This window comes from Coregonus lavaretus (genome assembly GCF_964263955.1).
Source record: "Coregonus lavaretus genome assembly, contig: HAP1_SCAFFOLD_1327, whole genome shotgun sequence".
Classification (NCBI taxonomy): domain Eukaryota; kingdom Metazoa; phylum Chordata; class Actinopteri; order Salmoniformes; family Salmonidae; genus Coregonus; species Coregonus lavaretus.
The window spans coordinates 83,922-108,243 of record NW_028161242.1 but is presented as its reverse complement, the minus strand read 5'-3'; the positions used below and the strand labels follow the sequence as shown (position 1 = coordinate 108,243).

Genomic DNA, 24,322 nt, shown 5'->3' with positions numbered 1-24,322 from the left:
TTCTGACCAGGGCCCTATGGCACCCTATTCCCTATATAGTGCACTACTTCTGACCAGAGCCCTATGACACCCTATTCCCTATATAGTGCACTACTTCTGACCAGAGCCCTATGGCACCCTATTCCCTATATAGTGCACTACTTCTGACCAGAGCCCTATGACACCCTATTCCCTATATAGTGCACTACTTCTGACCAGGGTCCTATGGCACCCTATTCCCTATATAGTGCACTACTTCTGACCAGAGCCCTATGACACCCTATTCCCTATATAGTGCACTACTTCTGACCAGAGCCCTATGACACCCTATTCCCTATATAGTGCACTACTTCTGACCAGAGCCCTATGACACCCTATTCCTTATATAGTGCACTACTTCTGACCAGAGCCCTATGGCACCCTATTCCCTATATAGTGCACTACTTCTGACCAGAGCCCTATGGCACCCTATTCCCTATATAGTGCACTACTTCTGACCAGGGCCCTGTGACACCCTATTCCCTATATAGTGCACTACTTCTGACCAGAGCCCTATGACACCCTATTCCCTATATAGTGCACTACTTCTGACCAGGGCCCTGTGGGTGTTGGAGTGTTGTACTATAAAGGGAATAGGGTAGAATTTGGGACTGAGCCACTACATGAGAACAGACCCTCTCTCCTTTACAGGTTCAACTGGAGAATGAAGATGAATCCTCTGCTGCTGCTTCCCAACATCAACTAGAACAATACTGTTAATGCTAATAACACTCTGCTTGGTGTTGGAGCTTTGATGGACAGGTTTTCACACCATGTAGGAGGTGGAGGGTTGCCGTCCAGCCAGCCAGCCAGCCAGCCAGACGGACAGCCAGCCAGCCAGCCAGCCAGCCAGCCAGACAGAGAGTGTTATGTTTACTGTTCATTTTTGATTGTTTATTTCACTTTTGTTTATTATCTATTTCACTTGCTTTGGCAATGTTAACATATGTTTCCCATGCCAATGAAGCCCTTTGAATTGGAGAGAGATAGAGACTGAGTTCACAGTCCGCCCCCTACTACTACTATAGCAGGCAGTAGGGGGCGGTTCAGACTCAGCAGGCTGTGTATAGCAGATATGTCTGTCTGTCTGTCTGTCTGTCTGTCTGTCGTCATGGTGATTTACACCTGCCCAGGGCCGTGTGACCAACCATCAGAACTACAACACACTTTCTGTCTCAACCAGACCCCCACCTCGGATAGAGAGGAGAGGAGGAAACTGAGGGGAGAGAGGGAGATAGAGAGGGAGAGAGGGAGAGAGAGAGGGAGGGGGGAGAGAGAGAGGGAGAGAGGATGAGATAGAGAGAGGGAGAGAGGATGAGATAGAGGGAGGGGGAGGGAGGGGAGAGAGTGAGGGAGGGAGGGGGAGAGAGAGAGAGGGAGTGGGAGGGGGGAGAGGGAGGGGGAGGGGGGAGGGGGAGAGGGAGGGGTAGGGGGAGGGAGGGGGAGAGAGAGAGAGAGAGAGAGAGGGGGAGGGGGGGAGGGAGGGGGAGAGAGAGAGAGAGAGGGGGAGGGAGGGGGAGAGAGAGGGAGAGAGAGAGAGAGAGGGAGGGAGAGGGAGAGGGAGAGAGAGAGAGCGAGAGAGGGGGAGAGAGAGAGGGGGAGAGAGAGGGAGAGAGAGAGGGAGAGAGAGAGAGAGAGAGGGGGAGAGGGAGAGAGAGAGAGAGGGAGAGAGGGAGAGAGAGAGGGGGAGAGGGAGAGAGAGAGAGAGAGAGAGAGAGAGAGAGAGAGAGAGAGAGAGACAGAGAGAGAGACAGAGAGAAAGAGAGAAAGAGACAGAGAGAAAGAGACAGAGAGAAAGAGACAGAGAGATGGAGAGAAACCTGTATCCTCTACTACGAGGTGGAAAGGAAGAGGTTAAAATGTTAAAATCCTAAATGATGACTGACCTTTGGAGCTCTTCCTCTCCTTTGCCTTGTAACAGTCCAGACAAACCACAAAGCCACATTTCTGGCAGACCCAGTGAATGTTAAACAAGGTGGCTTCACATGCGTCACACATCTCCCTGACCCCTCTCACAGCCCTCTTCCAGGCCATCTTGGCTGCAGGGCAAAGCAGACACACACAGGGAGGATGGGGTCAACAGAACAGGCAGATGACAGCAGAGCAGTTCCAGGCCAGGCAGAGGCATTATGACAGAACACATCTGCTTTATCAACTAGTCTGGCCTCAGAGTGCTCTAACATAGTTACAATAACAGACACAATACAAGCTTTGGTTGTTCTACAGCTCAGATAATAGTTAGCTTTCAACAGTAACACAGTCAGACTAACAGAGAGAATGTCTCTGTGATCCCTGCCTTTAAGACTAACAGAGAGAAAGTCTTAAAGGCAGGGATCACAGAGACATTCTCTCTGTTAGTCTTAAAGGCAGGGATCACAGAGACATCCTCTCTGTTAGTCTTAAAGGCAGGGATCACAGAGACATCCTCTCTGCTAGTCTTAAAGGCAGGGATCACAGAGACAAACAGAGAGGATGTCTCTGTGATCCCTGCCTTTAAGACTAACAGCAACAACAACACATATCTGCGCTCCTGTCCCTACCATCTTTTTTGATCCATGTAGCAGCAGTGTTCTCAGTGGTGACCATCTGACAGAACTCATCTCCTATATATGACAGGATGTACTTGGAGGAGTCTGGGTCCACCTCTTTCTCCTCATCCACATCAGGAGCCCAGAGGGACAGAGCCTCCTCGTCAAACTGGTCTGGAGTGGAGAAGCCGTCCACACGGATCACTCCATTCTTACTGTAGGACAGGCTGGAGAAAGGAGAGAGAGAACATGTTAATGAGAGACAGACGCAGACACAAACACAGACACACTAGATAATTAGAGTGTGACTCCTCCCCGTCAACAGACACAAACACAGACACACTAGATAATTAGAGTGTGACTCCTCCCCGTCAACAGACAAACACAGACACACTAGATAATTAGAGTGTGACTCCTCCCCATCAACAGACACAAACACTAGCCCTAGAACAAACACTAGCCCTAGAACAAACACTAGCCCTAGAACAAACACTAGTCCTAGAACAAACACTATCCCTAGAACAAACACTATCCCTAGAACAAACACTATCCCTAGAACAAACACTAGCCCTAGAACAAACACTAGCCCTAGAACAAACACTAACCCTAGAACAAACACTATCCCTAGAACAAACACTATCCCTAGAACAAACACTATCCCTAGAACAAACACTATCCCTAGAACACTATCCCTAGAACAAACACTAGTCCTAGAACAAACACTATCCCTAGAACAAACACTATCCCTAGAAAAAACACTATCCCTAGAACAAACACTATCCCTAGAACAAACACTAGCCCTAGAACAAACACTAGCCCTAGAACACTATCCCTAGAACAAACACTAGTCCTAGAACAAACACTATCCCTAGAACACTATCCCTAGAACAAACACTATCCCTAGAACAAACACTATCCCTAGAACAAACACTATCCCTAGAACAAACACTATCCCTAGAACAAACACTATCCCTAGAACAAACACTATCCCTAGAACAAACACTATCCCTAGAACAAACACTAGCCCTAGAACACTATCCCTAGAACAAACACTAGTCCTAGAACAAACACTATCCCTAGAACACTATCCCTAGAACAAACACTATCCCTAGAACAAACACTATCCCTAGAACAAACACTATCCCTAGAACAAACACTATCCCTAGAACAAACACTATCCCTAGAACAAACACTAGCCCTAGAACAAACACTAGCCCTAGAACAAACACTAGCCCTAGAACAAACACTAGCCCTAGAACACTATCCCTAGAACAAACACTAGCCCTAGAACAAACACTATCCCTAGAACAAACACTATCCCTAGAAAAAACACTATCCCTAGAACAAACATTAGCCCTAGAACAAACACTAGCCCTAGAACAAACACTATCCCTAGAACACTATCCCTAGAACAAACACTAGCCCTAGAACACTATCCCTAGAACACTATCCCTAGAACAAACACTAGCCCTAGAACAAACACTAGCCCTAGAACACTATCCCTAGAACACTATCCCTAGAACAAACACTATCCCTAGAACAAACACTAGCCCTAGAACAAACACTATCCCTAGAACACTATCCCTAGAACAAACACTAGCCCTAGAACACTATCCCTAGAACACTATCCCTAGAACAAACACTAGCCCTAGAACAAACACTAGCCCTAGAACACTATCCCTAGAACAAACACTATCCCTAGAACAAACACTAGCCCTAGAACAAACACTATCCCTAGAACACTATCCCTAGAACAAACACTAGCCCTAGAACACTATCCCTAGAACACTATCCCTAGAACAAACACTAGCCCTAGAACACTATCCCTAGAACAAACACTAGCCCTAGAACAAACACTATCCCTAGAACACTATCCCTAGAACAAACACTAGTCCTAGAACAAACACTAGCCCTAGAACACTATCCCTAGAACACTATCCCTAGAACAAACACTATCCCTAGAACAAACACTATCCCTAGAACAAACACTAGCCCTAGAACAAACACTATCCCTAGAACACTATCCCTAGAACAAACACTAGCCCTAGAACACTATCCCTAGAACAAACACTAGCCCTAGAACAAACACTAGCCCTAGAACACTATCCCTAGAACACTATCCCTAGAACAAACACTATCCCTAGAACAAACACTAGCCCTAGAACAAACACTATCCCTAGAACACTATCCCTAGAACAAACACTAGCCCTAGAACACTATCCCTAGAACACTATCCCTAGAACAAACACTATCCCTAGAACAAACACTATCCCTAGAACAAACACTAACCCTAGAACAAACACTATCCCTAGAACACTATCCCTAGAACAAACACTAGCCCTAGAACACTATCCCTAGAACACTATCCCTAGAACAAACACTATCCCTAGAACAAACACTATCCCTAGAACAAACACTAACCCTAGAACAAACACTATCCCTAGAACGAGGAGTACATTTATCCTGATGAATATCTCCCAACTGGATTGTCCTACAACCCTGATTCCTCTACTGAGGGTTACATGGCCGGGCTGTGTCTCTAATGGCAATGGCATCCTATTAAATAGTACACTACTTTGGACCAGAGCCCATAGGGAATGGTGTCCATTTGTGATACAGTGAAATATGCTGAAACTAAATAGTGGTAAACATTGACAGAACTAAAACGAATGTGCTGTGATGTCACAGTGCAGCAGAGCCCTGATCCTGGTGAAGGCCTGACATTGTGAGTGATTAAGAGCCAGAAAATCCTCTTTAATCCAGACTTCTGTTACTGGATTAAACAACCACAGAGAGGATGGATGGATGGAAGCAGGAAATGAAAAAATTGATGTTTTATCTGTAAACTCCCCTGAAGGTCTCCAGGGCCTGATAGCTAAACAAACAAATAAGATGTAGGGACTGACTGACTGAGGCAGGGTTCACTGACAGAGACACTAACAGATGGACTGACTGACTGACTGACTGAGGCTGGTTTCACTGACAGAGACACTAACAGACAGACTGACTGACTGACTGACTGACTGAGGCAGGGTTCACTGACAGAGACACTAACAGACAGACTGACTGACTGACTGACTGACTGAGGCAGGGTTCACTGACAGAGACACTAACAGATGGACTGACTGACTGACTGACTGACTGAGGCAGGGTTCACTGACAGAGACACTAACAGATGGACTGACTGACTGACTGACTGACTGAGGCAGGGTTCACTGACAGAGACACTAACAGATGGACTGACTGACTGACTGACTGACTGAGGCAGGGTTCACTGACAGAGACAATAACAGATGGACTGACTGACTGACTGAGGCAGGGTTCACTGACAGAGACAATAACAGATGGACTGACTGACTGACTGACTGAGGCAGGGTTCACTGACAGAGACACTAACAGATGGACTGACTGACTGACTGACTGACTGAGGCAGGGTTCACTGACAGAGACACTAACAGATGGACTGACTGACTGAGGCAGGGTTCACTGACAGAGACACTAACAGATGGACGGACTGACTGACTGAGGCAGGGTTCACTGACAGAGACACTAACAGATGGACTGACTGACTGACTGACTGAGGCAGGGTTCACTGACAGAGACACTAACAGATGGATTGAGGGAGAACGTACACAATGACCTAATAATCTCTGGCTAACCATGTGGCGGCAGAGTGGACTAGCTGAGCAATGCAGGAAAATCAAATCAAATTGTATTTGTCACATGCGCCGAATACTACAGGTGTAGACCTTACAGTGAAAAGCTTACTTACAAGCCCTTAACCAACAATTCAGTTTTAAGAAAGAATACAAAAAAAATCGCTAAAAAATACAACATAAAATAATACGAAATAAAAGTAACAAATAATTAAAGAGCAGCAGTAAAATAACAGTAGGGAGGCTTTATACAGGGGGGTACCGGTACAGAGTCAATGTGCGGGGGCACCGGTTAGTCAAGGTAATTGAGGTAATATGTACATGTAAGTAGAGTTAAACTGACTATGCATAGATAATTAACAGAGTAGCAGCAGTGTAAAGGGGGGGGGGGGGGGGGGGGGGCAATACAAATAGTCTGGGTTGCCATTTGATTAGATGTTCAGTAGTCTCATGGTTTGGGGGTAGAAGCTGTTAAGAAGCCTTTTGGACCTAGACTTGGTGCTCCGGTACCGCTTGCCATGCGGTAGCAGAGAGAACAGTCTATGACTAGGGTGGTTGGAGCCTTTGACCATTTTTAGGGCCTTCCTCTGACACCGCCTGGTATAGAGGTCCTGGATGGCAGGAAGCTTGGCCCCAGTGATGTACTGGGCCGTACGCACTACCCTCTGTAGTGCCTTGAGGTCGGAGGCCGAGCAGTTGCTATACCAGGCAGTGATGCAACCAGTCAGGATGCTCTCGATTGTGCAGCTGTATAACTTTTTGAGGATCTGAGGACCCATGCCAAATCTTTTCAGTCTCCTGAGGGGGAATAGGTTTTGTCGTGTGCTCTTCATGACTGTCTTGGTGTGTTTGGACCATGATAGTTTGTTGGTGATGTGGACACCAAGGAACTTGAAGCTCTCAACTTGCTCCACTACAGCCCCGTCGATGAGAATGGGGGCGTGCTCGGTCCTCTTCTTTTTCCTGTAGTCCACAATCATCTCCTTTGTCTTGATCACATTGAGGGAGAGGTTGTTATCCTGGCACCACATGGCCAGGTCTCTGACCTCCTCCCTATAGGCTGTCTCATCGTTGTCGGTGATCAGGCCTACCACTGTTGTGTCGTCGGCAAACTTAATGATGGTGTTGGAGTCGTGCCTGGCCATGCAGTCATGGGTGAACAGGGAGTACAGGAGGGGACTGAGCACGCACCCCTGAGGGGCCCCCGTGTTGAGGATCAGCGTGGCGGATGTGTTGTTACCTACCCTTACCACCTGGGGGCGGCCCGTCAGGAAGACCAAGATCCAGTTGCAGAGGGAGGTGTTTAGTCCCAGGGTCCTTAGCTTAGTGATGAGCTTTGAGGGCACTATGGTGTTGAACGCTGAGATTAGTCAATGAATAGCATTCTCACATAGGTGTTCCTTTTGTCCAGGTGTGAAAGGGCAGTGTGGAGTGCAATAGAGATTGCGTCATCTGTGGATCTGTTGGGGCGGTATGCAAATTGGAGTGGGTCCAGGGTTTCTGGGATAATGGTGTTGATGTGAGCCATGACTAGACTCAGACAGGGAGAGGTTGAAAATGTCAGTGAAGACACTTGCCAGTTGGTCAGCACATGCTCGGAGTACAGTCGTGGTCAAAAGTTTTGAGAATGACACAAATACTAATTTTCACAAAGTCTGCTGCCTCAGTTTTGATGATGGCAATTTGCATATAGTCCAGAATGTCATGAAGAGTGATCAGATAAATTGCAATTAATTGTAAAGTCCCTCTTTGCCATGAAAATGAAATTAATCCCCCAAAAACATTTCCACTGCATTTCAGCCCTGCCACAAAAGGACCAGCTGCCATCATGTCAGTGATTCTCTCGTTAACACAAGCGAGAGTGTTGACGAGGACAAGGCTGGAGATCACTCTGTCATGCTGATTGAGTTAGAATAACAGACTGGAAGCTTTAAAAGGAGGGTGGTGCTTGAAATCATTGTTCTTCCTCTGTTAACCATGGTTACCTGCAAGGAAACACGTGCCGTCATCATTGCTTTGCACAAAAAGGGCTTCACAGGCAAGGATATTGCTGCTAGGAAGATTGCACCTAAATCAACCATTTATCGGATAATCAAGAACTTCAAGGAGAGAGGTTCAATTGTTGTGAAGAAGGCGTCAGGGCGCCCAAGAAAGTCCAGCAAGCGCCAGGACCGTCTCCTAAAGTTGATTCAGCTGTGGGATCGGGGCACCACCAGTGCAGAGCTTGCTCAGGAATGGCAGCAGGCAGGAGTGAGTGCATCTGCACGCACAGTGAGGCGAAGACTTTTGGAGGATTGTCTGGTGTAAAGAAGGGCAGCAAAGAAGCCACTTCTCTCCAGGAAAAACATCAGGGACAGACTGTCGGGTGTCTGGAGCAAATCCCTCTTTTGCCTGACTCATTAAATAAAAATTACTTGTCCAGTTCAAGGTGAGTAATCGCTGTTCTGATGTCCAGAAGCTCTTTTCGGCCATAAGAGACGGTAGCAGCAACATTATGTACAAAATAAGTTACAAACAATGCGAAAAAACACACAAAATAGCACGGTTGGTTAAGAGTCCATAAAACGGCATCCATCATTATCAACACCAGCCGAGAGGCAGAGCAGCCAATCAAATACCACCTAACCAGCGGACCAGCTAATCAGATAACAAAACGAGACTCACCGGCGGAAGTAGTAGAAGCGGCAGAAGACAGGAGAATGAGCGGGCTGCTCCCCCTTCTTGCTGCGGACAACGCGACACTCCCGACACTTCTGCAGGTTGGGGCCGATCTCGGAGCACGAGTCATCCTGCAGGAACGACTCCCCCGTCTGCTTCAGCTTCTTCACCTTCCTCCAGTCCTTCAGCACAGAGCGGGGGATACCATCTGGTACAGGAGGGGACAGAGAGACGGTTACTATGATATCTAATACAGAGACATGATCAGTCCTTCAGCACAGAGCAGGGGATACCATCTGGTACCAGAGGGGACAGAGAGATGGTTAACAACAGGACGTACACAGACCCATTTACTGTAGCTAGAGGTCTTATGTATTTCTCTACACCAGAGTTGAGGTCAATTCAATTTCAACTCATAATGGATATAAAGATCATCATAAAAACGTAACGTTGTGACTATAACTACTGTTCCCTGAAGGAGGGAAATGAGGTACAACACAACTACAGGGAGTCGCACTCTCGTGACTTCGAATGAAGAACTAAAATCACGCCTGACAAGGCCAGTGAAATCTGCGCCTCGCTGAAAGCGCCGCCTTCCACAGGTGATAACCCTGAGGCTTGGATTAATTCCTTCAATTCAGTACCGCTCTTCACCAAGCCCAGAACCAGGCGATGCAGGTGTTGGACCTCATTTCCCTGCTTCAGGGAACAGTAGTTATAGTCATAATGTTACGTTCCCTTTCAGTCGATACAACACAACTATGGGGAACAAGAATCCCACCCCAAGCCGGCCCCAGCGGACACTAAATGAAACGGCCCACGGCTGACCACCCAGAACACCCAGACCCCGCAAGATGTGGTAGTCTTGGTATTGTGTTCCACTGAGCTCTGCCTAATGACCCTGTCCTGTCCCAGCCGTCAACACACTGGGTGTTACACTGACCTCTGCCTAATGACCCTGTCCCCCAGCTGCCAACCCACTGGGTGTTACACTGAGCTCTGCCTAATGACCCTGTCCTGTCCCAGCCGTCAACCCACTGGGTGTTCCACTGAGCTCTGCCTAATGACCCTGTCCCCCAGCTGCCAACCCACTGGGTGTTACACTGAGCTCTGCCTAATGACCCTGTCCTGTCCCCCAGCTGCCAACCCACTGGGTGTTACACTGAGCTCTGCCTAATGACCCTGTCCCCCAGCTTCCAACCCACTGGGTGTTCCACTGAGCTCTGCCTAATGACCCTGTCCTGTCCCAGCCGTCAACCCACTGGGTGTTACACTGAGCTCTGCATAATGACCCTGTCCTGTCCCAGCCGTCAACCCACTGGGTGTTCCACTGAGCTCTGCCTAATGACCCTGTCCTGTCCCAGCCGTCAACACACTGGGTGTTACACTGAGCTCTGCCCGAAAAGCTACTGTAGGAACATTTAAAATGTCCCCCAGAGTACTCTGAAAAGGAACACTACCTTTATCTGGGCACCAGAGCTCCAATGGCTGCCACTTATACCCAGACAGCCCTCTAGTGGAGGGAGCCCCTGCGGACTGAATAGTAGCAATCAGGTTCGGAGGTAAACCTCCAGCCGTCAAGATTGGACCTCTCAGGGGCCAAGCCCACAGATCGCAAATCTCTGGCCGAGGGAGCCAAACCTGCCTGTGTGCCTGGGACAGCAGATCCCTGCGCAGCGGGAGTTGCCACGGGACCCCGCACAACAGGCAAATGATCTCCGCAAACCAAGGCTGCTTGGGCCAACAGGGAGCCACATGAAATCAACAACAAGCCCTCCAGGCGTACCCACTCCACGTGGGCTAAACCAGCTCCACAGGGGGGGAAATGCGTAAAGGAGAGTCTGAGGCCACTGGTGCTCCAATGCTTCCCAATGGAGTGTCCTGGTCCCTCATTGAGAAAAACTGACAACAAAGGCTGCTGCTTCGCGATGCGTACAGATCTATGTCGGCCCTGCCAAACATTTCCCATATCTGGGAGACCTCCCAGGGGTGTACCCAGCACTCCTGAGAGAGAGGGCCCCACCTGGATAGAAGATCTGCGGCCGAGTTAAGGCAACCGGGGAAATCCGTCGCCCGAAGCGAGAGCATGTGCGCACTGCACCACAGCAATGGGGAGCAAGCCATGGTTAGGAGGGAGAGAGACAGAGTCCCTCCTCATCTGTTGATGTATGCCACCAACACCATAATAATGTAGGTTCTGACATTTGATATACAGTGTGCTCTGCGCCACAGTCCATACCCCCCAAATCGTGGTCCTCTGTAGCTCAGCTGGTAGAGCACGGCGCTTGTAACGCCAAGGTAGTGGGTTCAATCCCCGGGACCACCCATGCACAAAAAAAAATGTATGCACGCATGACTGTAAGTCGCTTTGGATAAAAGCGTCTGCTAAATGGCATATTATTATTATTATTATATTATAAATCGAGTTGCCTTCGTACCACGCACCCAACCCTCGGAGGGATGCATCTGTCGTGATAACCTTGTGGGATACAACTCAGCCCATGGGAGCCCCCTGACAATAGCAGAGCACTGGACCAGGGCCCGTAGGCCTGAAGGGGTGGAAGCGACCGGTTAAGGCTGCGAGATGCGTCCAGGTGAGTGGCCAGCCCTCTGTGCTGGAAAGGCTGGGCCAGGGCCCGTAGGCCTGAAGGGGTGGAAGCGACCGGTTAAGGCTGCGAGAAGCGTCCAGGTGAGTGGCTAGCCCTCTGTGCTGGAAAGGCTGCATCAACAACAGGCCTTCTATCATCCCCAGTGCACTGGAACCCAGCCCCAGAGCCCGGACACCCTCTGTTGGGACGGAAAAGTGTGATACGCCAGTGAGTCTAGCCCGAGACCCAGAAGCGAAATGTGCTGAGATAAGAGTCAGACAGATCTTTTTCTGGTTTCTGACGAAGCCTAGAGACTGAATACGGGACAGTATTGGATATGTGTAACACTGCTTGCCCCCACGACGCTGCCGCCAGCAGCCAATCGACTGTAAAAGCCGGCAGCTCATGAGCATTCTGAATTTGTAGACTCTGAAGTGCCCGTAGGTCTAGAATGGGATGCAAAGTAACGTCCCTTTTCGTAACCAGGAAATACCGGCCTGTACCAGCCGTCCTGGATCTCAGACATAGGAACGACTCGGATTGCCTGCTTCTGGAGAAGGGAGAATATTTCCTCCCTCAAAATGGCCACTGAGGCTTCCGGAACAGTCAACGTGATGATGCCGCAGAAGCGTGGGGGATGTACAACAAATTGTAGCCCGTACTCTGACGTCACTGTTTACATGATCCAGTGCAACACTGCGCACTCCCATTGGTCGGAGCAGACAGCGAGGCTCCTGTGAAGTGCCATCCGAAGGGATGAGAACGCCACCTTGTGGACTGGGAAAGACTGGTTATTTTTCCATTTCCACTATTCTTGACAACCGTGGATAAGGGAACGTGGATAAGGGACCCTTTTCATTGAACTCACATGCGGGAGACAACACTTTAGATACCCGTAAAACTGTGTTTATGTGCCAAGGTTTGCCTAAAGCCTGGCCCACTTTGGGTACCATCATTAGGCGATCAAATAGGGGTGCTGTTGTCACAACGAGCCTCACTCCGTTTAGGCAGTAAGATGCAATCCGGTATCCGATCAGTAGGGGTGCTGTTGTCACAACGAGCCTCACTCCGTTTAGGCAGTAAGATGCAATCCGGTATCCGATCAGTAGGGGTGCTGTTGTCACAACGAGCCTCACTCCGTTTAGGCAGTAAGATGCAATCCGGTATCCGATCAGTAGGGGTGCTGTTGTCACAACGAGCCTCACTCCGTTTAGGCAGTAAGATGCAATCCGGTATCCGATCAGTAGGGGTGCTGTTGTCACAACGAGCCTCACTCCGTTTAGGCGGTAAGATGCAATCCGGTATCCAGCTGGCACCCAGCCATGGACCGCAAGCATTAAAAATAGACTCAGGGGAAAAAAACGTTATCATGGAGTCCCGTGTAGCTCAGTTGGTAGAGCATGGCGCTTGCAAAGCCAGGGTTGTGGGTTCAATTCCCATGGGGGACCAGTATGAAAATGTATGCACTTACTGCTGGATAAGATTGTCTGCTAAATGACTAAAAAGTACATGTAAAATGGAGGTGACCCTACCGAGCAGTCACAGGTACTGGCCACAAAGTGCCTTTTAACCTCGCTGGGAATGGGACCGTTCTGTGGTAGCAGACGGGCGAGTCGGACTGGAATCTAATTCCCAGGAATGAAAAGCATTGAGCTGGAGACAGCTCATTCCGGGGTTCATATGAACCACAGAGACTGTGTGTGTGATAATAGCATGGTTGTGTCCAACTCTGGTTGTTCCCCGACTCCGCTACCAACGACTAATCACCTACAGAGCTCATAACCTGTATCACTAGGCACCTCATAGAGACTAGTGACCTACTGGCTCCAGAATGGCACAGCGGTCTAAGGCACTGCATCTCAGTGCTTGAGGCGTCACTACAGACCCCCTGGTTCCATTCCAGGCTGTATCACAACCGGCCGTGATTGGGAGTCCCATAGGGCGGCGCACAATTGGCCCAGCGTCGTCCGGGTTTGGCCGGTGTAGGCCGTCATTGTAGTTAAATAAAAAGAAAAAGAAAAGAAACAGGCAAGAATCAGCAATGAATCCCAGTAATGAGACACCTACGGGGGAGGGGCACCCCTTGTTGACAGTTCCCCAACTTGTCACTCTCACCCTGGAGCCAAGGCACATGACAACCCGCTTGGAGTTTGCCAAAAGGCACCTAAAGACTCTCAGAGCATGAGAAACAAGGTCCTCTGGTCTGATGAAACCAAGATTGAACTATTTGGCCTGAATGCCAAGCGTCACGTCTGGAGGAAACCTGGCACCATCCCTACGGTGAAGCATGGTGGTGGCAGCATCATGCTGTGGGGATGTTTTTCAGCGGCAGGGAAGACCAGTCAGGATCGAGGCAAAGATGAACGGAGCAAAGTACAGAGAGATCCTTGATGAAAACCTGCTCCAGAGCGCTCATGACCTCAGACTGGGGCGAAGGTTCACCTTCCAACAGGACAACGACCCTAAGCAAACAGCCAAGACAACGCAGGAGTGGCTTCGGGACAAGTCTCTGAATGTCCTTGAGTGGCCCAGCCAGAGCCCGGACTTGAACCCGATCTAACATCTCTGGAGAGACCTGAAAATAGCTGTGCAGCGACACTCCCCATCCAACCTGATCTGCAGAGAAGAATGGGAGAAACTCCCCAAATACAGGTGTGCCAAACTTGTAGGGTCATACCCAAGAAGACTCAAGGCTGTAATCGCTGCCAATGGTGCTTCAACAAAGTACTGAGTAAAGGGTCAGAATACTTACGTAAATGTGATTTTATTTTTTCATTTTTAATAAATGAGCAATAATTTTAATAAAAACCTTTTTTTGCTTTGTCATTATGGGGTATTGTGTGTAGATTGATGAGGAAAAAAATCAATTTAGAATAAGGCTGTAACGTAACATGTGGAAAAAGTCAAGGGGTCTGAAAACTTTTCGAAGGCAATGTACGTTGTGCTTCCGTGAGACTGTATGAAGCCCGGTCCCTTTATGGGCACTGGGGGTTCCGGCAATGGCTGACGTTGTACCCCGTTGGCCATAGCCAAATGTGGGGGCACTGTTGCCACAGTAATATTTTTGTGAAGGGGCGCACTGGTCGCTCAGATCCGTTCTAAGGCCCCTCGCTCCAGAGCCAAGTGCTCTGAGTCTGCTTCCTTATCAGAGCAGTAGCCCTGTTACCTCCCTCCAACTCCAGGAATTGGAAATACGAATAGGTTGCCATAACGCCTGGGGAAAACTAGTACGTTTAATTCATCGGAAGTTAGCCATTCTAGCCAACGTTCGCCAGGAAGCTTTTTAGTGCAAGCTAGGCTAGCTAGCCTCTCAGACCGAAAGTCTCTGTAGGACCAGATCACAGAGGTGTGGGAGAGGCAAGCGGTGTCTGACTGAGGCACGGACGGCCGGGAGTACCCGAAAGTCTCTGTAGGACCAGATCACAGAGGTGTGGGAGAGGCAAGCGGTGTCTGACTGAGGCACGGACGGCCGGGAGTACCCGAAAGTCTCTGTAGGACCAGATCACAGAGGTGTGAGAGAGGCAAGCGGTGTCTGACTGAGGCACGGACGGCCGGGAGTACCCATCGAACCTCTCCCTTCGAGTACCCCCCTCTGACTTAGAGTGTCCTGGCAAGATGGATTTCACATCAGCGTGTTCTTAGTGTCCTGGCAAGATGGATTTCACATCAGCGTGTTCTCAGAGTGTCCTGGCAAGATGGATTTCACATCAGCGTGTTCTTAGAGTGTCCTGGCAAGATGGATTTCACATCAGCGTGTTCTCAGAGTGTCCTGGCAAGATGGATTTCACATCAGCGTGTTCTTAGAGTGTCCTGGCAAGATGGATTTCACATCAGCGTGTTCTTAGTGTCCTGGCAAGATGGATTTCACATCAGCGTGTTCTCAGTGTCCTGGCAAGATGGATTTCACATCAGCGTGAACATTCCTTCCTGGAAGAGCTGTGTTTTAATTCTCAGAACAAAGCTGCACTCCAGATGTTCCAGAAATAGAACTCCGTGGTTCTGATTCTGCCATGCTACACCCCTCTACCTCTCCCCTTCAGGAACCAATAAGCACAACATTAGCCAGCTCATATCAGCCAGCTTTTGAAGGAATAGAACCACTAATCTTCATAATAATATGTAATATATCATATAGTAAGGCCAGCTAACGTATGATGAGCTGAGAGACTGAGTTGACATGTTGTTACAATGCTATATGAAATTGAAACCATATTCATATTAGAGTTACGTGTGTGTGTGTCTGTGCATGCGTTAATAAAGGGAAACTTCTCATCATCTCCAGCACCACCCCAACATGTGTTCTGTAGTAAAACAGATAGAGGAAGATAAGTGTTTCCAATGACATCATCGGTGTGCATCATGTGCTTTGACCAATCATGAGCAGGCATTGCCTACTAGTTGGTTGATTATGTCATCGGAAACACTTAGTCCATTTTGTTACTACAGAACAGAAATGCACAATTTTTCCATGTTAATGTTGGGTGGTGCTGGAGAAGTTGGATATGAAATGTCCCTTTCCTGCTAGACTTACTGCTGTTGGCCAGTTTGAGCTTGGTCTTCTCCCTGGCGCTCCGGAAGATGCTGTTGGCTTTCTCCTCCTCCGCTTTCTCTCCCTCTCCTTTCCTCTTCTGCAGGTCGTTCTGTTTCTTCTTGTAGGTGGGTTTGGGCTGTCTCTTAGCCCTCTGCTCCTGCTTGCTGCTCTCGCTGGCGTCAGAGTCCTCTCCGCTCTCCGAGGCCGAGTCGTGGTCATACGTCCTCTTGCTCCCGCGCCGCGTATTCCTGTCCTCAGCGGCCATCTTGTCCTCCTGACCTTTGACCTCTTCAATCTTCATCTCCACGTCACTGGAGGTGGAGGCAATCAGAGTGACGGTGCAAGGCTTGATCATCTCCATCTCAGACACAGAAGGGCTCACAGTGGTGGTAACAGACTTAGACACAGAGGGGCTCACAGTGGTGGTAACAGACTTAGACACAGAGGGGCTCACAGTGGTGGTAACAGACTTAGACACAGAGGGGCTCACAGTGGTGGTAACAGACTTAGACACAGAGGGGCTCACAGTGGTGGTAACAGACTTAGCCACAGAGGGGCTCACAGTGGTGGTAACAGACTTAGACACAGAGGGGCTCACAGTGGTGGTAACAGACTTAGACACAGAGGGGCTCACAGTGCTGGTAACAGACTTAGACACAGAGGGGCTCACAGTGGTGGTAACAGACTTAGACACAGAGGGGCTCACAGTGGTGGTAACAGACTTAGACACAGAGGGGCTCACAGTGCTGGTAACAGACTTAGACACAGAGGGGCTCACAGTGGTGGTAACAGACTTAGACACAGAGGGGCTCACAGTGCTGGTAACAGACTTAGACACAGAGGGGTTCACAGTGGTGGTAACAGACTTATCAGCCTCCTCTGTTTTAATCATAGTGTTACTGTCCTCGGTTTTAATCATAGTGTTAACATTCCTGTTACTATCCTCCTCTGTTTTAATCATAGTGTTAATATTCCTGTTACTGCCCTCCTCTGTTTTAATCATAGTGTTAATATTCCTGTTACTGCCCTCCTCTGAGTGTCTGGTTAGCCAGGCCTTCTTCAGCTTGTGGTAGTTGGGTTGAGACTGGCTCTGGTTCATCTGGGCTGGCTGGCCATTGGGGAGGGGGCCAGGGCTGGGGCTAGCTCCTGCTTGCTGTGGTCCTGGGCTTGCTGTGGTTCTGTGGTCCTGGGCTGAGGCTGAGGCAAGGGGAGGTGGAGGGGAGATGTGGAGGCTCTCAGAACCACTACCGCTGGAGCTGTTGCTAGGGCCTCTGGACTGCTGGGCTGCTGCTAACGCTGCCTTGTGCTTCTTCAGATGGATAAAGCTCCCAGAGTAGGACTGGCTGGGGCTGGGAGAGACCTGGGTGCTGCTGGCCAGGCAGGTTCTGGGCCCGGGGTGCAGGTTGGGGGATGAGGTCCTGGAGGAGCCCCCCTCCTGTTGCTGGAGCTCAGCCCCTGGCCCTAACCCAGGCCCTGAGTGGAAGGCCCTGCCCTGGGTGCCACAGCTCTCTGTCCTGCTACTGCTGGAGGTTTTGGACCCACAGTAGGTCCTCTCTTCTCTTCTACACAGCACACTGTAGGAGGCCATGTTGGAGGCTGACGTGGTCACATCGCTCCTCATATTGCACACAGAGTTGGCAGCAGCCGAGACAGAGACTGGAAAGGTTCCCTGAGACTGGGACACTCTAATAAAGTTGTTCTTGTACTGTTGCACGCAGACTGCCTCCTCCAAGTTAGTGTTTGGCAGGATCACCTTCCCTCCAGACTCCCTGTCTCTCTCTCTCTCCTCGGCCAGTTTCAGGTAGACTGTCTGAGGCCCACCGCCTGGGAACATCCTCCCCGTCAGAGAGTCCTTGGCCGAGGAAGAGGTCTTGGCGCCTGGCGAGCCGTCGTACTTAATACACGTAGAGGGCCGGACGATAACAGACGGCGTGGTGGCCCCGGGCTTCCTGCCGTGGCTCCTCTCAGAATGCCATCCCAGCTTGTCATGGCTCTGAGAGTCGCTGGCTCGCAACACCTCGGATGAGGTCATCGCTGCCCCGCCCTTACACACGGCGCTGACCTCCCGTAGCTCGGGCAGAAGGGTGGGCGGTTTCTGCTGCTCAGACACCTTACTGGCCGAGCTGACTGGCTGGATGGGGGTCAGGGTGGGTGGAGACAGACGGCCGTAGCCCGTCTCCTTCCTGTCCAGTGTCTTCTGGATAGGAGGGTGGAACACGGGGGCGCGGTGCAGAGCTGGCATACACCTTAGCTGGGTCTGACTCTGGGTCTGACTCTGGGTCTGACTCTGGGTCTGACTCTGGGTCTGACTGGAGGAAGGGGAGATATCTGGACTAACAGGGCTGACTATGGTACTGAGAGGATACCTCTGCACGGTGGATAGGCCAACCTGCTGGTTCAGCTGCTCTGATATCTTCCCTACCAGACCCTCCCCATCATGCTGGTGTTTGATGAGAGGAGGGGGTTTGGACCTGAACGTTCCCCCCAGAGAGAGACTAGAGGTCGCTGCTGAGCCCTGCTCCCTGCTCACCTTCTCAAAGTACGTGTTGAGCTCTTTAGAGGGGTAGAGACGTGGCGGCTCGTTGACCACACTGTTGGACAGGGTAGTGAAGTAGTTACTCTGGGGGAGATTGTGCTGGGACACGGCCTGCTGTTTAAACTGATACAGGTCTGCTGCAGGCTGCTCCGTCTCCTTCTCCTGATGGAGGCGCTGGGGGTGGGGGTGGGGCAGGGAGGGGAGCGAGGGGATCCGGCGGTATGGGTTAGGCTCCCTGTCAGTCTCACTGGAGCGGATCTTAGCGGTGAAGGGGGCCACCTCGATGCTCTCCTGGAGGATTCGTCTGTTCTCCTCCTTGTACTTACTGGCCCGGTCCCTCTCCCCTGCGTCCTGCTGCTGCTGGACCATCCTCTGTTGCTGTTGTTTATGCTGGGCCTCCAGGTAGAGGTGGTGCAGGTGACCGTCCTTCCCGGTCGGGGTTCTGCTGCGGTCCTGCTCCTGCTTCAGGTGGGCCAGAGTGATGGTTCGGATGGGGTCCAACTCCCTGAGGAGAGACATCAACACCATTCAGCTACAGACCAGACAGGCATCACAGGCTGTTTCCTAATAAATATACTAATGATTCAGTTAATTTCCTAGTAAATATAATAACGATTCAGTTAATTTCCTAGTAAATATAATAATGATTCAGTTAATTTCCAAGTAAAAATATTGATTCAGTACATTTCCTAGTAAACACTTTATGATATGACTATATGATATGATTACAGTGGGGAAAAAAAGTATTTAGTCAGCCACCAATTGTGCAAGTTCTCCTACTTAAAAAGATGAGAGAGGCCTGTAATTTTCATCATAGGTACACGTCAACTATGACAGACAAAATGAGAAAAAATAATCCAGAAAATCACATTGTAGGATTTTTTATGAATTTATTTGCAAATTATGGTGGAAAATAAGTATTTGGTCAATAACAAAAGTTTCTCAATACTTTGTTATATACCCTTTGTTGGCAATGACACAGGTCAAACGTTTTCTGTAAGTCTTCACAAGGTTTTCACACACTGTTGCTGGTATTTTGGCCCATTCCTCCATGCAGATCTCCTCTAGAGCAGTGATGTTTTGGGGCTGTCGCTGGGCAACACGGACTTTCAACTCCCTCCAAAGATTTTCTATGGGGTTGAGATATGGAGACTGGCTAGGCCACTCCAGGACCTTGAAATGATTCTTACGAAGGCACTCCTTCGTTGCCCGGGCGGTGTGTTTGGGATCATTGTCATGCTGAAAGACCCAGCCACATTTCATCTTTAATGCCCTTGCTGATGGAAGGAGGTTTTCACTCAATCTCACGATACATGGCCCCATTCACTCTTTCCTTTACACGGATCAGTCGTCCTGGTCCCTTTGCAGAAAAACAGCCCCAAAGCATGATGTTTCCACCCCCATGCTTCACAGTAGGTATGGTGTTCTTTGGATGCAACTCAGCATTCTTTGTCCTCCAAACACGACGAGTTGAGTTTTTACCAACAAGTTCTATTTTGGTTTCATCTGACCATATGACATTCTCCCAATCCTCTTCTGGATCATCCAAATGCACTCTAGCAAACTTCAGACGGGCCTGGACATGTACTGGCTTAAGCAGGGGGACATGTCTTGCACTGCAGGATTTGAGTCCCTGGCGGCGTAGTGTGTTACTGATGGTAGGCTTTGTTACTTTGGTCCCAGCTCTCTGCAGGTCATTCACTAGGTCCCCCCGTGTGGTTCTGGGATTTTTGTTCACCGTTCTTGTGATCATTTTGACCCCACGGGGTGAGATCTTGCGTAGAGCCCCAGATCGAGGGAGATTATCAGTGGTCTTGTATGTCTTCCATTTCCTAATAATTGCTCCCACAGTTGATTTCTTCAAACCAAGCTGCTTACCTATTGCAGATTCAGTCTTCCCAGCCTGGTGCAGGTGTACAATTTTGTTTCTGGTGTCCTTTGACAGCTCTTTGGTCTTGGCCATAGTGGAGTTTGGAGTGTGACTGTTTGAGGTTGTGGACAGGTGTCTTTTATACTGATAACAAGTTCAAACAGGTGCCATTAATACAGGTAACGAGTGGAGGACAGAGGAGCCTCTTAAAGAAGAAGTTACAGGTCTGTGAGAGCCAGAAATCTTGCTTGTTTGTAGGTGACCATATACTTATTTTCCACCCTAATTTGCAAATAAATTCATTAAAAATCCTACAATGTGATTTTTTGGAGAAAAAAATTCTCAATTTGTCTGTCATAGTTGACGTGTACCTATGATGAAAATTGCAGGCCTCTCTCATCTTTTTAAGTGGGCGAACTTGCACAATTGGTGGCTGACTAAATACTTTTTTCCCCCACTGTATATGACTATTTGATTATATGATATGACTATTTGACTATATGATATGACTATATGATATGACTATATATGATGATATGACTATGGTAAAGTGGCCTTTACTGGTTCTAACAGCGAACCTAATCAGCTTGCTGCCAGCTCTTAGCAAACTGTTGGAAAATAATGATGTTTAACCAAATACAATGCTATTTCTCTGTAAACAAATTAACAACAGACTTTCCGCATGCTTATAGAGAAGGGCACTCAACATGTACTGCACTGACACCAATGACTGATGATTGGTTGAAAGAAATTGATAATAAGAAGATTGTGGGAGCTGTACAGTTAGATTTCAGTGCAGCCTTTGATATTATTGACCATAACCTGTAGTTGAAAAAAACGTATGTGTTATGGCTTTTCAACCTCTGCCATATCGTGGATTCAGAGCTATCTATCTAATAGAACTCAAAGGGTTTTCTTTAATGGTAGCTTCTCTAATGTCAAACATATAAAGTGTGGTGTACCGCAGGGCAGCACTCTAGGCCCTCTACTATTTTCTATTTTTACCAATGACCTGCCACTGGCATTAAACAAAGCATGTGTGTCCATGTACGCTGATGATTCAACCATATAATCATCAGCAACCACAGCTAATGAAGTCACTGAAACCCTTAACAAAGAGTTGCAGTCTGTTTTGGAATGGGTGGCCAGTAATAAACTGGTCCTGAACATCTCTAAAACTAAGAGCATTGTATTCGTACCAATCATTCCCTAAGTTCTAGACCTGAGCTGAATCTGGTAATGAATGGTGTGGCTGTTGAACAAGTTGAGGAGACTAAATGACTTGGTGTTACCTTAGATTGTAAACTGTCATGGTCAAAACATATATATTGAATGGTTGTAAAGATGGGGAGAGGTCTGTCCATAATAAAGAGATGCTCTGCTGTTTTGACACCACACTCCACAAAGCAAGTCCTGCAGACTCTAGTTTTATCTTATCTTGATTATTGTCCAGTCGTGTGGTCCAGTGCTGCAAGGAAAGACCTAGTTAAGCTGCAACTGGCCCAGAACAGACCGGCACGTCTTGCTCTTCATTGTAATCAGAGGACTAATATTAATACTATGCATAACAGTCTCTCTTGGCTAAGAGTTGAGGAGAGACTGACTGCATCACTTTTTATAACAAACAATGTGTTAAACATTCCAAATTGTTTGCATAGTCAACTTACACTCATCTGACACACACACTAACCCCACCAGACATGCCACCAAGGGTCTATTCACAGTCCCCCAAAGCCAGAACATATTCAAGAAAGCATACAGTATTTAATAGAGCCATTAATGCATGGAACTCCCTTCCATCTCATATTGCTCAAATATACAGCAAACCTGGTTTCAAAAAACATATAAAGCAACACCTCACGGCACAACGCTTCTCCCCTACTTGACCTAGATATTTTGTGTGTATGTATTGATGTGTAGGCTATGTGTGCCATTTTAAAATATATGTAGTTCTGTCCTTGAGCTGTTCTTGTTTATTAATGTTCTGTATTATCTCATGTTTTGTGTGGACCCCAGGAAGAGTAGCTGCTTCTTTCCTAATAAAATACCAAATGATGATATGACTATATGATTATATGATATGACTATTTGATATGACATGACCATGACTATATGATATGACTATGACTATCTATATGACCTGACACGACTATATGTCACGACTACAACAGGACTATACGATAGGACTATATGACAGGACCACACTACCGGTCCAAAGTTTTAGAACACCTACTCATTCAAGGGTTTTTCTTTATTTGTACTATTTTTTACATTGTAGAATAATAGTGACTACATCAAAACTATGAAATAACACATATGGAATCATGTAGTAACCAAAAAAGTGTTAAACAAATTCTTCAAAGTAGCCACCCTTTGCCTTGATGACAGCTTTGCACATTCTTGGCATTCTCTCAACCAGCTTCATGAGGTAGTCACCTGGAATGCATTTCAATTAACAGGTGTGCCTTTTTAAAAGTTAATTTGTGGAATTTCTTTCCTTCTTAATGCGTTTGAGCCAATCAGTTGTGTTGTGACAAGGCGGGGAGGGGGGGGGGGGGGGGGGGATACAGAAGATAGCCCTATTTGGTAAGTCCATATTATGGCAAGAACAGCTCAAATAAGCAAAGAGAAACGACAGTCCATCATTACTTTAAGACATGAAGGTCAGTTAATACGGAACATTTAAAAAACATTGAACGTTTCATCAAGTGCAGTGAATGTAGAAAATAGTAAAAATAAAGAAAAACCCTTGAATAAGTAGGTGTTCTAAAACTTTTGACCAGTAGTGGATATGACATTAATACATGATATGACTATATGATATGACATTAATATATGATATGACTATATGATATGACTATATGATATTACATTAATATATGATATGACTATATGATATGACATTAATATATGATATGACATTAATATATGATATGACTATATGATATGACATTAATATATGATATGACATTAATATATGATATGACTATATGATATGACATTAATATATGATGACTATATGATATGACATGACTATATGATATGACTATATGATATCCTGTGTGTGTGTGTGTGTGTGTGTGTGTGTTCCTGTGTGTGTGTGTGTGTGTGTGTGTGTTCCTGTGTGTGTGTGTGTGTTCCTGTGTGTGTGTGTGTGTGTGTGTGTCTTCGTCCGTGTGTGTGTGTCTACTGTGTGTGTGAGTGTGTTCCTGTGTGTGTGTGTGTTCCTGTGTGTGTGTGTGTGTGTGTGTGTGTGTGTGTGTGTGTGTGTGTGTGTGTGTGTGTGTGTCTTCGTCCGTGTGTGTGTGTGTGTGTGTGTGTGTGTGTGTCTACTGTGTGTGTGAGTGTCTAAGGGGCTGAACTGAACAGTGACGACTCACTCCTTGTGAAGATCTCCAGCGGTCTTGGACAGGGGCAGAGGGGGGCTGGCGTGAGGGTTGATCTTGATGAGCCGGTGGGGGTCGGACCGGTGAGGGTCGGCGCTGGCTGGGCGGACCGGGACCGGGACGTGGCTCAGTAGGCCCAGGCTGTCAGAGGAGGAGACAGGGTGCTGGTGGTGCAGCCAAGGGCTGGCCGTGTTCTGGCACAACAACGTACAGAGAGACAGACAGGGTCAGTCTAACAACATACAGAGAGACAGACAGGGTCAGTCTAACAACATACAGAGAGACAGACAGGGTCAGTCTAACAACATACAGAGAGACAGACAGGGTCAGACCCAGACATACAGAGAGACAGACAGGGTCAGACCCAGACATACAGAGAGACAGACAGGGTCAGTCTAACAACATACAGAGAGACAGACAGGGTCAGACCCAGACATACAGAGAGACAGACAGGGTCAGTCTAACAACGTACAGAGAGACAGACAGGGTCAGTCTAACAACGTACAGAGAGACAGACAGGGTCAGACCCAGACATACAGAGAGACAGACAG

The 24,322-nt window shown here is 48.1% G+C and overlaps 1 protein-coding gene across 1 annotated transcript in view; it reads right to left on the bottom strand.

Annotated features, from left to right (window-relative positions):
• Positions 1–24,322, bottom strand: part of LOC311120991 (putative JmjC domain-containing histone demethylation protein 2C) — a gene marked incomplete at both ends in the record, with an annotated part of 113,381 nt that overhangs the window by 12,143 nt on the left and 76,916 nt on the right. Inside the window, 5 exons of the mRNA XM_084195541.1 lie at positions 1,905–2,057; positions 2,559–2,773; positions 8,867–9,068; positions 15,980–19,020; positions 23,766–23,965. Coding sequence (XP_084051667.1) covers positions 1,905–2,057; positions 2,559–2,773; positions 8,867–9,068; positions 15,980–19,020; positions 23,766–23,965 — 3,811 coding nt within the window. The remainder of the gene's footprint in view (positions 1–1,904; positions 2,058–2,558; positions 2,774–8,866; positions 9,069–15,979; positions 19,021–23,765; positions 23,966–24,322) is intronic.